The 15610-nt window shown below is 56.5% G+C and overlaps 1 protein-coding gene across 1 annotated transcript in view; it reads right to left on the reverse strand.

The window, feature by feature from the left end:
* Window positions 1–15610, reverse strand: part of SDK1 (sidekick cell adhesion molecule 1) — a 230773-nt gene that overhangs the window by 37934 nt on the left and 177229 nt on the right. The window contains exons 31-32 of the mRNA XM_032872773.1: window positions 3016–3131; window positions 884–1070 (exon numbers count right to left, since the gene is read on the reverse strand). Coding sequence (XP_032728664.1) covers window positions 884–1070; window positions 3016–3131 — 303 coding nt within the window. The remainder of the gene's footprint in view (window positions 1–883; window positions 1071–3015; window positions 3132–15610) is intronic.

Genomic DNA, 15610 nt, shown 5'->3' on the forward strand with positions numbered 1-15610 from the left:
CCCTCAGGAAGCCGCCCTTGCCCGTTGGCCAGTCATCTCATGGGAAGGACACGTGATGCTCGGGAGTCCCCGTCTCTAGGAGATGAAGCACCTGGTAGGGTTCACTGCCTGAGCGCGCGGACTGCGGGAGCCCGGCGCAGGACTGGTCTCCCTGGCTCTCCTGGCCTTACATTTCCTGGGTCCCACACACGGAGCACCTCTCAGAGATCCCCAGGACCAGCTGCATTTCCTGGGAATTCCTGACTACTTCTTAAGTTCTCCAGGCTGCTTGGGAAGCTGAGAAGTGTGGGAGAATGAGGCTGGAAACACTCTGTGTGTGGGGTCGGGGCGGCAGGCAGGGTGACCCCCGGCCGCACAGAGTTCTTGGTCCCGGCTGGTAGCAGGAGTCTGGAAGGTGGCAGGAGCCATTTCCAGTGGTGTGTGGCCTGGAAACCCGGGGAGCACCTGATACTGTGGCCTGGGCTCTGTGCACAGGCGCTGGTCTCCCAGTGGTGTGGACGCGCCGGGGCTAAGACCCCAGTAAGAAGCTCCCTGAGGGAACCTGATGGAGGCCTGGGTACAGACGCAGAGTCTGCCTGCCCTCCGCGATCCTAGAGGGTCCCAGGGAGAACACGCAGCACTCGAAGCCCTCTCATGGGTACCGGAGGCCGCCACACAGCAGGCGGAGGCCAGGCCCTGGGGGAAGGAGATGAGCTGAGCCCAGGCCTGCCTCTCCAGAAAGCGCCCAACACACAGCTGCGTGTTACAGGTCAGGCAGAGCAGAGCACGGTGGGGACAGAGAGTGGGGCCCGCTGTTTCAGCGGGGTTCGGGGGCAACCGTAGGTTTGGGGGAGAAGGGGCGCCCAGTGGAACCCCGGGGGAAGGCAACACATTGTGCTCCTACCGGCCTGATGGGTGCGCCCCCGCCGGGGGTCGCTCTGCGGCCCGTCTCCCGCCGCGTTGAAGGCGGAGATGCTGACCAGGTACTGGGTGTGGCTGGTCAAGTTCTTTAGCTTCAGCACCGTCTCCGGCAGGAACAGGACCTTCATCTTCTCTGTTTCATTCTGGCTGTCTGCCTCCCAGTAGTAAACCTGTTGGAAAGAGCCAAAGGTTGGAGGCAGGCCGTGGGCATGGGGTGGCAGCCCCGTTTTGGAGCTCGTGGGGGAAGAGGCAGGCCCAGTAGGCAGGACTGTGGGCCTGAGCCCAAAGCCCCTGGCGGGAGGGGGGGTGCACACTGTGGCTGGGAAGGCAGAGAGCAGGGGAGAGGGAGGTCTGAGCCAGGGTCAGGCAGGGGTTCCTCAGCTGCTACTACAGTTTGGGAAGCCAGTAATTTGTGTTTCTGAGTTGTCCTTCCAGATTTGGAGCTTTGCCTAACTGATCACGGAAGTGGCACTTTCCTCCAGTACCCCGTGAATGCCTTCCCCCTTCCAGAGCTGGGTGCTTTTGTTTATGGCCTCTGCCCCATTCCTCAGTCTTCTGGACAGGAGGAGACTGACCGTATCTGTCTCTGCTCCAGCCTGTGCAGACAACCCGAGCCTCAGCCCTGTGCTCCCACGGCAGGCCGACACGTGAGTCTTCAATCCGCGTGGCACGAAAAATAGCCAGGGGAGAAACCAGGTTGGGCTCAGCACTGTGGGGAAGGCCCCGTGCTTCTCCCAGATGTATTTCCCCTCCCCTAGCTCATATGTGCTCCTGGGCGAGTAGATGCCCGAGTACAATGGCTGGACGAGGTGTCCAGGATCGCTTCCCTGGACAACTGGCCGAGGACCGCCGCCCTGTGCCAGTGCCAGCCCGGCTGCCCAAAAACAACACCCATTCGTGGATCCACCTTGGCTCTGTGGGCTGAAACCCAGCCAGGCCCTTAGAGCCGCTGGCCCACAAGGCAGCCGGCTGCAGAGCCGGGGAGTGCCTCCCGCGTGGGCGCGCACCCTGACCGCGGGCACTGCCGACTCGGCCCGGTGGGGGCCAGCCTCTACTCTCCCAACTGTGCACATCCGATCCTGCACTCGGTCAGGCCTTACTAACTTGAGATCAATACCCAAGTTCAATGTCTTTATCATTAAGGAAATTAGAAAACATATTTTGGACATACATAAATAGCATCTTGCCTCCAAGCTCACAGGACTTCACATTACCTCATTCATCACTGTAACAGCCCTGCCGTGGAGGAAGGTATTTATTTTCATCAAACACTGACAAAAATCATTTTTAAATGGACATTTAATTGGCCCAATAGTCGTCAGGGCAGGCTGGCCCACAGAAACCGATGACTGACTGAGCTGGGCCGGCAGAGGGGAGGCGCTGGGGGGTTTGCCGGGGACAGCCCGGAGCTGCTTTCTTTGGGGACGCTCTAGCTGGTTCTTCTGAGTTCTCTGCACAAGATGTGGCCTTGCAGACAGGCGTGGGGGGCTTCCTGCCCGCTGGATGAACCTGCTCTGTGTTATCACCCATCGGCCTGCTGCCTTTCTTTTGCCCCATGTCCAAAATGTTTAGCTAATGTGGAATCCTGAGTCGAGTGTGGTGGTTCTCAAAGTGGGCTTCCTAGGAACCCCCAGGGAACGTGTGAGAAATGCAACTTCTTGGACTCCCCCACCAGACCTCATGAAATATCCAATAGAAACCCAAGGGCAGAGCTGGGCTGGAAAACCTGCTCTTCTTTAGGCTGCTCCGTTTTACTCTTAGCAGAGATATTGGAGGCTCCCAGAGTGGGTGGGTTCCCACCTGGAAGGGCTCCCACCCTCCCTGGAAGGGCTCCTGGCTGGGCCTGGGAGGGAGGGGCTGCTGGGCACAAGCCAGCTGTGCAGGGCACCGGACCCCCACCCCCGAGCCCAAAAGGCAAGGTCAGGCTAAGCCTGTTCCAGCTGCTCAGGATCGCCTGTGGCCTTCTGGGCGGACGTCAGCTGATTGTCTGCTGGAAAGACACGGAGTGTGGCCGGGGTTCCAGCAAAGCACTCCGGAACTCTGGGGATTGAGGCCACTTATCCTGGCCTACGAGTGACCTGGAAGGAAGAGTCAAACCACGCGAGAGAGCATTGCCTTGTAGCCCTGGATGTTTCCATTCTGGCTTTCCGGTGGCGGTGGGTCCCATGAGACCTCCAGCTGGCTGGCCGTGAGCGGGGTCACCTGGATATTCTGCGGAGCCATGGCCGGGGCTAAGGAGAGAACAGCACAGGACAGAAGCTGAGGCATCTGCTGCCATGTGCAGGGCCCCTAAGTGCAGAGGGGGCTGCCTGAGAGCCTGCCCAGGCCGTCCAGCTTTTAAGCCAGGGAACCCTGCGAAATGCTCCCAGAATCACGTTTAGAGATGCATAAAATACAGTCTGGACGATTACAGAGGAAACGGATTCTACTGAGACACAGTTCGCAGAGTGTTCATAAACAAGGGTCTGATCTGCTCATCTGCATGCCTCGGGAGTGGGACGCGGGGTGGTGATGCCAGGCTGGGCTAAGGGCTGCTGGGACATCAAGGTGTGACGCGTGCGGGAGGATCTGTGGTTTTAGCACTAACCGGGGCTCGACAGGGGGCGTTTGGGGGCCTATTCCTGAATGAGCGGCAGGTCCTGCAGGCCTCGGGGCTGTGTCGCTACGTTAGCAGTGGAGAGAGGCACTGCGTTTTGGATGGAACATGGAGAGACTAAGGCATCCGTGCGCCCATCCCAGAAATCTTATGCTGTGGGGCCCTGTTCCCTGGGGCTGCAGAATCAAGGCTGCCCCCTAATGGGGTCAGGAGCACAGACTGCCTGCTCCCAGTGCCCCTGCTCCGAGGGCCCTTAAGGCTCCAACACTGAGGATCTGGTCCTCCTGCCCCGAGGGCCACACTGTGCCTGGTGAGGTGGGGAGGACACTGAGGCCGTCGGCCCCTGGGAAGCTGGGAGAGTGCAGAGAGCACATGCGTACATGCAGAGCCTGTCTCCTTTGCATCCATGAGCTCTGCGCCGTTTCTGAATTCCTTGCGCGATGGGCCACTCTCTGCCCCCCCGGGAGCTACTCCCTTGTCCTGCCTGCCAGTGCACTGCCCCAGCGGATCTGTGCTGGGCTGGACCCTGGGGCCCCAGGAACTGTCTGGGGGCCTCGACCTGTGGGCCCAGGAATATTTCCAGAGACGACACAACAGCTGCTGTCCGAGGGCGATGGCCCCACACACATGCTCTCGGGAGAGAATGACCTTCGAGAGTCACCCCGTTCCCCCCACCCCCATGTAGAATAAAATAGTAATTAACACCCACTCAGCCTGACACTGACTATTTATTTTGTTCTAACTGTGCGGCTCCCGAATTATCGCTGCCCACCCTGCCGTTAATGGAAATGTTAATAACCCACACCAGGTTGTTGTGACAGATGCTCGACCTCATTATCAGAAATTCTTATTTACCGCTCCATTAAACAACAGAATCACACAAAAAAACAATTCAATCAAAACTAACTGGAGGAATTTTAACAGCCACATTAATAATCCAAAACATAAATAAAGTTAATGTCTTTTGCATGTTTGCCATCGGCAACTCTATCGCAAAATTACTGTTGTACAATTAAAACGTGAAAGGCAAAATTGAGCACGGCCATTACCCTGGCAGTGGGTTAGAACCTTCTGTGTGTGGCCCCCCTGCCCCCACCCTGGGGTCTCCTTCCCAAAGCCCGGGCTTTCAAATGTTCTCTGGACGTGGAGGTCCACAGAAACGGGGCTCGAGGAGGCTCCCAGAACTCAAGGGCCATGTGCATCTTGGCTGGGGTCGTCACATGCTGGCCAAAACCCACCCACTGTCTTGTTCAGGGCAGCCAAGCTGCATGCACTGCTGTCCCCAAGCTGAGCTGCTCTGATATGCCCACCAGCTCTCCCGCAGCCCAGAGCTTTTGTGCCATAAAAATGCTGCGGGGAACAAGGACTTTTTTGATGACGACATAAGCAGGGAAGAGAGAAATGCGTGTAAACACACAGTGGAGCATGTCAGTTTTGAGGCATTATTTCCTTGGCTCCCGAAAGCATTTGAGTCTCTGTGCTGGCAGGACGACCCGACCTAGGGAGGCTCTGCTATTTACAACCCCAGATACAGGGCTTGTTGGTCGTTGTGGGTGTGCGGGGAGATGGGGAGGCACGGATGGAACTCCCGGTGAGCCCTTGCCTTCCTTCTCCCCAATTTGCGCCTGTGCTGTACGGTAAACACAGAAATCAGACCTAGATGCTTTTTTAACATGCATGAAATCAGGGCTAAACAGCATTTTCTCACAGCAGTCTCTAGGACATGCTGAGACACAGACTGCCCACAAGCAGCCCCGAGAGCTGGCTTGCCAAGGGGACACCTCGCGTCAGGGCTGACGATCCCCCCAGGCTGCTGGGAGCTGGGCCTCTGGGGGAAGGGGTGGGCCCTGCTACCCTGGCCACAGAGGCCACAGAAAGAGTGAGCTCACAGAGGAAGCAACGGAGGAACTTCGGGACCCTTACAGGCTCCTGCACCCGAAGAGTTCTGGAATCTTCTGGGGTTCTGGGTGACTGCATAGGGAGGCCCTGCATGCAAGCTCCCCAGAGCAGGAAGGGCAGCGCTCTGTCCACCTCACACGACCACTGGGCCAACGTGCTGCCCCAGAGTGGCCAGCCAGCAGCTGCCACAACCACGTGGCTGTGCCCGGCTCAGTCTTAACTTGCTGGTGAGAGGAGAGCACTGGCTCACGGCCACCTAATTCTGTGCCCACCAGGTCCTGAGTGGACCTGGTCGCTCCTTAGGCCTGAGCTGTAGACCCTCCCTTGTCAGCATTTAAGAGCTTCCGCTATGAGGTCCGGCCCCTGGACAGGCCCCGCCCTGTGCTCTCACCATGGAGAAAAAGAGATGACAGTGGTTGCCTGCTTGAGAGAGGCAGGGAAGGGTTCTATCCTGCAGGAATTAATTGTGCAGACTCACGCACCCATTCAAACTACCCACTGCCTCTGAGGAAGGGTGCTGCGGCCTGTGATATCTCCCTCCCGAAGGGACCACATGTCTCCCCTTCTGACCCCAGTGTAGTCAATGACAGGGGAGCAGTAGGGACATGTGGGCAGGAGTGACCCAGGCCACCTTCCAGCAGAAGCTTCCAGAAGGTCCCTGGCCTTCTATCTCCCCTTTCCCCACTACCACCTGAGCAGCAGTTCCCCTGCGGGGGCTGACTCCTCAGTCTGTGTCCTGGGGAGAAGATGACAGGGAGCAGGAGAGACACAGTTGGCTGAGGAGAACAGGGAACGTGAGAGAGAAATGGCCGCTGGTGATTAAGCCGCTAGGACTAGGTGACTGGTTGTCGCCACAGTGTAATGTGCTGACATTTTCCTGAGTATCCCCCAGGCCCTAGGCTTGGCACTGAGGGGTGGGTGGACACAAAATGCAGCAACACGTGTAACAAGAGAGAGAAATTGCAGTAATCATGATAGAGTGTGTAATGGGAGGACGGGTTCAAAGGGCTATGAGAAGTCATTTCTGGCTGGGGGACACAGGGTCTTTCCTGGAAAAGGGTGTCTTTCAATAACGGGGAGGATTCGACATGTGACTATGGGCCAGGGAAGCGAGGGCCACATAAGGGGTGGGAACGGGAAGGGCAACAGGGTAGGGTATCTGCTGGGGTCACATCGGACAGATGGTCATCCAGATGCTAGTGGACCTGGGGCCGTGCTGGGCATCTGCCAGTGCTGAACCATTCTAGGCCATGTCAGACTGTGCTAGATCATGCCGAGTCATGCTAGGTCATGGTAGGCCATGTTATATCATGCTAGGTCACACTAGGCCATGCTAGATCATGTCAGATCATGCTAGGCCATGATAGGTCATGCTAGATTATGTTAGATCATGCTAGGCCATGCTAGGTCATGATGGATCATATTAGACCATGCTAGGTCAGGTTAGATCATGCTAGGTTGTACTAACATTTTAAAAGATTATGCTAGACCATGCTAGGCCATGCTAGATCATATTAGGCCATGCTAGGTCATGTTAGATTATGCTAGATTATGCTGGACCATGCTAGGCTATGTTATATTATGCTAGGGCATGTTAGACCATGCTAGATCATGGTAAGCCATGTTAGACCATGCTAGATCATGTTAGATCATGCTAAATCATGTAAGACTATGCTAGGCCATGCTAGGCTATGCTAGGTTTCTTTCACTTTCTGTAGCCCAGGGATTTATTATTTGGGTAGAACAATTTTTTAACTGATACCTTGAGGATCACTGTTAACATTTCAATATAACGAGACAGGTATTTGTTTGATATAATAAAAAAATTACACATTCATCAGTTCCCTTTAACTACATCACCATTTTTCTGGCCAAACACGCTCTCTGATTTCCTGTCGAAGCAAACAGGAAATAGAATTCTCTAACATAGTTTACCTTCTCGGCAAACTCTGCCAATACAATTTGTTCCTCTCGGCCAGGATACCTGGAGACAGACTCCGGCTCTGTGTAATTATCTAACCTCTGGGGCCTTTGCAATACAGAAAGAAGGCTTAACCAGATCATAGTTCTTCAGCTCAGTGGGGGGCAAGTCAAGACCGGAGCCGGAACAATGACTCAGCGCAGGAACGTGGGAAAGGAGCAGAATCTCAAAAGGTGAGCTGAGCCCGGAAACAGAAAAGATTCATGCACTTCTGGGGCAGGGGCACAGTCCCCAGAAGGAAGATAGGAGAGTCACTGTTGTCGCCCAACGTCAAGTCCAATGCCCGGGGCCCTGTAGGTGTCCAGGCAGCTGCCAGGGCCGCCCAGAGAAACTCCGGGTCTGTAAACGAGTGCTCAATTTGACATTGTACTATGATGTTTACAAAAAGCCTACAACAGAATTCAAAGTGAGGAGATCGTGTTTTATAAATCTGTAATGAACACAAAAGACACGGATCACCCTTTTCTCAAGCGGAAGCCCCTGCTCGCCAGAAGCCTGTAGGGCCTTTTGAAGAGCGTGCTCTCATCTAGTCTGCAGCTGCTGGAATCATGGTGACCCAGCAGTGGGGTGTGACCATGGCGCTGAGGGCGGCATGGGGTGCGTGTGCAAGCCTTTTGTCTGGGTTTGCCTCTCCCCCATAACCCCAGGAGGCGGGCTCTCATCGCTGCCTTTCCTGCACGGGAAGACTGAGAAGGGCCTGGCCCCGGGACTCGACTCACACCGCACTCGATGCCAGACAGCCCGGTGTCTAGCACGATGCGCGGGGGAGGGCGGGGGATTCAAGACCACGTTTCTGGGTTCCTGGAGCAGCCACTGCAGCCCAGCCCCATCTCACTCAGCCCGAGCCCCTCACTTGAGCTCAAATGCCCGTCCTTCTTCCAATCCCCTCATTGCTGAGCGGGAACTAACACAACTCTCAGGAAGCTTAATAAGAAAAATCGGGAAGCAGGTCCCTAAAACTGTCTTTCAAAAACAGTCAGTGTCATGGACTCCAGGCTATGAGGTTGCAGGTGGGAGGTCATGGACAAAGCCCTGGATGGTGAGTTTAGGATCTGGGCTCAGCCTGTGGGACTTGGGATACGGTTCAATCTCTGAGCCTCAGTTTCTTTTGCCAAACAGGAGAAAAGACCAGACTGAACAGGTCTCAGAGGTGAAATGAAATAAGTTTTGAGAGGATGCAACTCGGCAGCCAGCAAGGAGGTGGCACTCTGTAAGGCGGCCTGAACACAGGATCTTGCTCCAAGCTCATTTGTTCAGCAGGTGTGGACAGTGTCCTGGGCCTGCTTTGGCTGTGTCCCCATGGGGACTGTCAGTAGTCACGTCACTGACATGTTTAAACGTCCATCCCTCCTCTCAGTTCCTTTGTGGGCCAGGAGCAGCCCACGTGTGTCCTTGACACTCTACCTTCCACAGCCTTGGATGCTGGCATCCTGATGGCTGATGGTGGTGACGCTCCATGGTCCCACCTCCTGCTACTCACACCCTCCCTTGTGTGATCCCCTCCTGAAAGCACGTGCTTCTGACCAGCAGAATGTGCCAGACGCGGTAGGTGGCGGCCCCATGACTGGCTTCCAGGAGACTGTGCTTCCCCATGGCTAGCGCCTATCTGGCTGGCCCTCTGTCCTGCCCTTTCCTGCACCGAGGGAGCCAGCAGCCATGCAGGGAGACACCCCCTGCAGAGGCTCGCCATGGCAAGGAGCCCAGGGAGGCTTTTGTCCAACAGCCCACAAAACAGAGGCCTGCCAACACAAGTGGGCTTAGAAATGGCTCCTTCCCCAGTCCAGCCTTCAGATGAGACAGCTGCCCTGCGTGCCACCTTGGGCGAGACCTAAAGCAGAGGACACAGCTCGGTTGTACCTGAACACATGGCTCCCCCCCACGGTGGTGTAGCACATGCATGTTTTTTCAAGCAGCTGCCCAGGAAACATTTGTCACACAGCCTTTGATAACCAATCGATAACCAATACAGCCAACAAGCACAAGCTCCTCTAGGAAAGGTACCCAGCTGAGGCCCAGTCTCTGCACACTCTGGGCTCAGACAGATTGGCTTGAATTTAGTGTAGCCCCTATGCTAAATGCAGGATCTCACGGTGTTCAAGCGATAACCCACCATTATGGCCACGCGTGTTCATAAGCAGCCTGGACCCACCTCTGGGCTTGGCACCAATGAGTGTGCAGAGAAAGATGGTCCGGCCTTCAGACTGGTGGGTGTGTTGCAGGAATTATGGGAGTCTGGAGCAGTGTAGGGGGTTGGAGAGTTTCTGCCATGGGTGCTTCCCAGCAGGGACAAGGAGGAGGTCGGGAGCCCTCTGGTAGCCCAGTCCCTGCCAGGCCCCCCCTCACTGGCAGGAGACATGGCAGTGAAAGCCACTCAAACAAGCCAGCCATAAGGCCTGCACCTGTTGTAGGGTTTTCCTCCTTGCCTGTAGAATGAGTTTCCCACCAGAGCAAGACCCAGGCCCATAGGCCACGACTGGACTGGGACCGCTGGTGGTCTGTGCAGTGCAAACCATGGTCCCTGATTCACCAACCACGTCATATGCAGTTTGTATTTGCAAAACTCACGATACAGGGAGGATGTTTGCTCTCATTCCACACCTTAGAAAACAGAGCCTAAAGGGGCTTACATTGTTTGTCCCAGAAGGGGCTGGATTTGCACTGGGGTCTGCGTAACTGGGAGGCTTGCTGATTGTCAAGGACAGGCGTCAGGGAGCTTCCCATGAAGGGCCGGGTAGCGTTTTAAATTTTGAGGGACGTATGTTCTCTGTCACAGTGACTCAACGCTGCCTTTGTTTGGCAAATTAGTCACAGGCAGTATGTAAATGAACGGGCATCTCAATAAAACTCCATTCACAAAATCAGGCACTGGATTTGGTCCATGGGCCTGATTTGTGGACCCTGCTCTGGGTCAGTAACGCAAGGATGTAGCACCTGGCGAGGTGAGGGTCCACGATCCGTGTGTCAGCTCATCTTTGAACACCCACAAGCCACAGGCGTACTTGGAGATGGCTGGGCTGAAGCTGGGAGGTGCCCCAGCTGTGAAGACCAGCTATGGGACCGCTGCGTGGATGCAGACAGCAGATGGCACCCGAAGGAGGGTGGGGGCCATGACAAAGGAGCAAGTGATGGTGCATTTGATGTTGGGGACTGCGAGTCAACAAATGGTGACCAGCTGACAGGCTGTGGGCATGAGGGCTGCAAGGTGTCAAGGCTGCCCCCCAAGGGTTGGCCTAGAATTTGGAGATGCATGGAGGCATTGCCACCGGAGCACATGGGGGAGAAAATTCAGGAATTGCATGGGTCCAGAAGGCACCTAAGGGTGCAGGAATGAGGTAACCACCCCAGGAGAGCAGACAGATAGAGGGAGTGAATGGCTCCAGGGAGAGAGCAGAGGCAGAGCCCGGGAGCTGGGGGTCGTGCCACAGAGACGGGGACCGGTGTTGGCCAGAGTCAAAGGAAGCAGCCCTGGACTTGGTAACAAGGAGCTCAGGGCTTGGTAGTTCCAAGGGCAGACGCGGCAGACCCATGGAGCTAGCCCGTCAGCTTCTGTCCATACTCCCGGCGTCCCCAGTCAGTGGTGAGACAACACATGAAAGGAGGGAGGTTCTCAAATTCAGGAAGAGCTTGGCCAAGAAGGAGAGACACAGGCGAGGCCAGGCTCTGGGGAGAGACCGCGGGGTTGGAGCACTTCCAAATCTACAGTTGTGTCTGTATTGCCAGCAGCCCGCTGGCTGGGTGTGGACGCCCTGTCCCCACGTGGCTGCTGACTCACACACATGGGAGTGATGCCTCCCTCGTCCCCAGGGACAACTGGTGTTGTTGGCCTGCCGTCCACGTGGGGCTCTGGAAGGAAGGCCCCTTGGCCAGCACGGCTTGACCCCAGACAGCCTAACCCACTTACAGGGCCCAGGCCAGGCTTCTCTCTCCACCCAGACTGTGCGCTGCTCAAGGGCAGGACCTGGGCTTCTCCCTCCAGGGGCCCGTCCAGCCACTGAGGGAGTGGGCGCTCAGTGGTGAGGTCTCCATTCACCCCCAGTACGGTGCTCAGAGGAGCGTCCTGAGAATCTGCCCAGCCCAGAACTTGGACTCCAGATGGCGTGATGTTTGGGATCCTTTCCAAATAAAGCATTAGGATTTGAATATTCTCCATAACCTTCCTACCCTGATGGAAATTAGGTTAATAGAAATGTCATTTATCTACTAACATTTGTCTGCTGGGGAAGGCAGTATTCTGCGCTGCGGAGCACATGGAGCAGGAGAGGGATGCCCAGAGCTGTGGGACCAGGAGATGCTCGCGGAGGCCGGAGATGCTGCTAGGCGGGAAGGGCCCCAGGGCCTGTCCCAGGAGCAAATTCTATATATCTCCCTATGAACAAGAGGGAGCCACTGAGGGGTTGAAATCGGATTGGGGAAAAATCACTCATGCAGGGGTATGGAAGCTGGGGTAGTCGTGGTGATTCTAGAACTTTCCACCGATCTCTGCAATAGGGCATCAGCTCACACTTGTGCTCTTGGTCTGTGACCCTTGCGGCACCCCAGCACTGACCAGACTGTGGGAGCTGCCCTCCTTTCCTCTCATCTCTCCCAGGCCATGTCTGACTGCACTGACAGCTTAATCCTGGGTACACCCCTGCCTCAGGCCTCCCCTCACCCCCTCAGCACCCCATCCCCCATGTGCTTGCAGGGGCTTTAGAATCAACACAGCTGCCTGACTCTGTTACCTCATTCCCCACACGGCCTCAGGACAGGAGTTCCTGGAGTCAGGGATGCTGAAGACAGCCTGGAGGAGGCAGCAAAGGCCAGGGCCATCCCTAGGAGCTCTCTCTGATCTGGGAGGGGACAGGCAATGTCCCCACTCCCTTATCAACATCTACTGAGCCAGCTGGGGTCAGGCCCAGCGACACTGGAGGCTGCCCTTCTGTGGGGACTGTCTAGTCTGATCTCTGAGGCAATGACTTGGGACTTTGTGCATCAAGGGAGCAAACAGTGTGCTGTGGCCCCCGAGGGCAAGAAGGAGCCCCAGGACCCCTGGCCACCTCCAGACTGGGTGACAGCCTCTGAGCACCCACGGCTCACCTGGGACCAGAGACAGCAATTGGCCTGGCCCACAGCAGGCTGTCACGTTCCAGTGGACACCCGCTACACCATTCATGATCACTGGCCTGTAAGCCCTGTGTCTCCACCTACACACTGTATACACACTGCGTGGCCCACCACACGACAGGCGGGACCTGCTATGGAAGCCGTCTGTGGTTTTGATCCTGTCAGGACCCACGTCCATTAGTAATTACCTGGAGATCGCAGTGCGTGATGCCGGGGAGAGGCTGTGGCCAAAGTGCCCTTGACTCCTGGCCTTGCACCAGGCTCAGACCAGCAGAGCTATAGAGCCTTCTCTGGCCCCAGACTGAGGCTGGAGCCGGGCTCTGCGTCGCTAGGGGGAGCTAAAACGGCGAGAAAAGTGGTGCCATTCCTCCCTCCTTCCAGCCAGCGCAATTAAAAACTCCAGGACTTCCAAGAAAGGTAGAACCTGCAGTTCCTGGTAAGTTACTTTTCTTTAAAAAAAGAGCCAACCAACCATTCCAAGATGCTCACGGTCTTGTGAAGTGACACCCGGGCCCATTGTGACCCAAATGGCTCCTAAACCAACCAACGAGTAGAACAGTGCCTGATTCTTTTCCCTTTTCAGCAAAAGTTATTGGGGTCAAAGAACAAAGGTCAAGGTGCTTTCCACTGGGTGCAGGAGGAAGTTCTGACTCCCTCTTTCGGAGGAAGAAACTGTCAAGTCCTTCCTTTCCCTGGGGCGGCCGTTGGGCTCCAGCGGCTGTGGGTAGAGTGAGGACAAGCTGCTGGGGGGTCAGGGCTCGCGGTGACAATGCTGCGGGGACCGAGTTCAGCAGGTGACTCGCAGGGTGGAGCCGAGTGCGGCTCTAGCAAGAGGCACGGGGAAGAGGTGAGGGGGGTCCGGAGAGGGAGGGCGGGAGAGCGGGATGACTGCGGGGTGCACTTTTCTGTCCCTTCAGAACATAACGCACATCCCGTCCAACCTCAGCAGAATTTGCCAAAATGACTATAAAGTTCCTAAAAACGGCTGAGAAGTTCTGGGAAACAAAAACCAGGGCAGAGTGTTGTGAAACAGGAAGGATGGTGATAACGCAGCAGCGAGAGGGGCTGGTGGCATGAGTGCGAAGTCGCAAGAACCCCAGGCCACGCCCCAGAGCATCGGGGGGCACTGGTTGGTCAGAGATGGAACTGGGGCAACGGCTGTGAGAAGCAGCCACTGAGAAGCTCACGTCCGCCCAGCAGCGAAACGCATTCCAGGTGCGCTCCAGAGTTTCGGGAACCAGGGACCCATGACAATCTGGAGGACAAGCCGGGTACCTCCCGGGCTCTTGGACCAGAAGCAGACCCCGCAGAGCGAGAGGTTTGACCACAGGAAACCCCACAACAGACCACAAAACAGGGAAACCGCGGGCCCTAAGGGGGGTCGGATGTGATGTCCCTGATGCACACGGAGCTCTCACAAATCACCCCCAGGACACTAAGACCCCGCGAGACATGTCGCCGTGTACGGTCGGGGCATTTAACAGCACGGTAGGGATGATAGGCCAGTGGCCAGAAGACTAGTGAGATACACTGTCACCTAACAAGTGAGGCAAGAGCCCAGTGTGGAAGCAGAGAGGTCACAAGACCCCCATCCTGGTCCCCAGGGCACAGCACTTCAATGGGTTTCAGTTTCTCCAAGCAAGAAATGCTCATGTCCTTTGAGCCGGGGAGTCTGCTTCTAGCATTTTCTCCCAAGGACAGAATCAGAGAGGTTATAAAGGATTTGCAACAGTGCTCACAGAAGCTTGATTTATGTCAGCAAACCCCTGTGCCCTATGTCTGTGCCAGTCCCTCTCTCCCGGATGAACAGCATGAAATAACCCCGGGGGTGGTTTGTGAAGGTTCTCCACCATCTGGACCCAGCCCCGCATCTGGTGACACCTGTCTCACCCGGGGAAGGCACCCCCTGGCTCTGACCCCCCATTCCTTATACAGCAGTGAGCCCCACTTGCCTGCTCCCCCAAACTGCTCCCATGGGGATATTCTGGTGGTCCTGATGCTTCTAGCCCCAGACGAGTCTCCAGATATAATCCCAGACCTGGCTTCCACCCACCACTGCCAGAGCCCAGTGCAAGGGGCAAGATCGAGAGAAGCCTCTGGAGGCCAGGAGGGGACATTTTCCCTCTCACCTCTCCAGTGAAGTGCCCTGTGCTCCCTGTGGGGGTCATCCTCTGAACCAGCAGGGCAGAGAGAACGGGCACATTCAAAGCGTCTGGGGGCTCGGCGGGTACAGAAGAGCCTCCTGACCTCTTTCCTGCACGGGAAACCCCTATGGGCTGCACTCAGAACCTCTGCAAACAGGCGGGCCCACATGGGTCACCTCATGCACATTCACGGGAAGGTGCTGGAGGCGCTCATGGAGGAAAATGGGCACAGAAGCCAGACCGGCAAGCACAGGCGGCCTTCGGCGGCCAGCAGGCACCATGCTGTTCCCTCAGGACAGACGGAATGCAGGGGCCTGGCTGCCCTGACCCCATGGGTCTGGCATTTGGGGGTAAAGTCCCAGCCAGGTTTTGCCTGGGTTTAATGCCTGTGGGACCACAGGGATGGAGAGGTTGTGGCCAGCCTGGGAAGGCCAATGCTGGGCTTGTCACCGTTGAAGCAGTGGAAAAGGGGGAGCAAGGGGAGCCTCGAAGGTTTGGTTGAAAACCCCCACCGGGGCTGCTGACGGCCCCGCTCAGAGCAACCACCACCCCCACATACCATCTGGGCTTCTCTTTCCATCGCTCACCCCCCAGCAGCCGGAGGGCCTTGGAGCGTGCCCTGCTTGGGCACAGGGGTCATCCCATTTCGTAGAACAGAAAACAGAGGCTGGAGGAGTAAATGCCCCAGGACTGGTCTCAGCCCACTGCCCCATAACGCCCGTCCTCCTGCTCTCCTGCCCCCCATAGGGCAAAGGGGCTCCTGACGGCCAGAGGGGCTGCTCCAAGTTCGGCAGGGTTCTGACTTTGCTTTCAGGGCCCTGGCAGAGAAACACCTGTCCAAGGCCAGTGACAGCATGGTCAGGCCAGAAGGGGGCCGGACCTCTCTTGGAACTTCTTTTGGCCATATGCAAAAGGGACTGATGGCTTCCCTGGTAGGAGTGCTGTGAAGCTGGACCTTGTGAGCCCATCCTGCCCGGAAGCCTCCGT

Source organism: Lontra canadensis, unplaced genomic scaffold, assembly GCF_010015895.1.
Source record: "Lontra canadensis isolate GAN:19392208 unplaced genomic scaffold, GSC_riverotter_1.0 scaffold45, whole genome shotgun sequence".
NCBI classification, from domain to species: Eukaryota; Metazoa; Chordata; class Mammalia; order Carnivora; family Mustelidae; genus Lontra; species Lontra canadensis.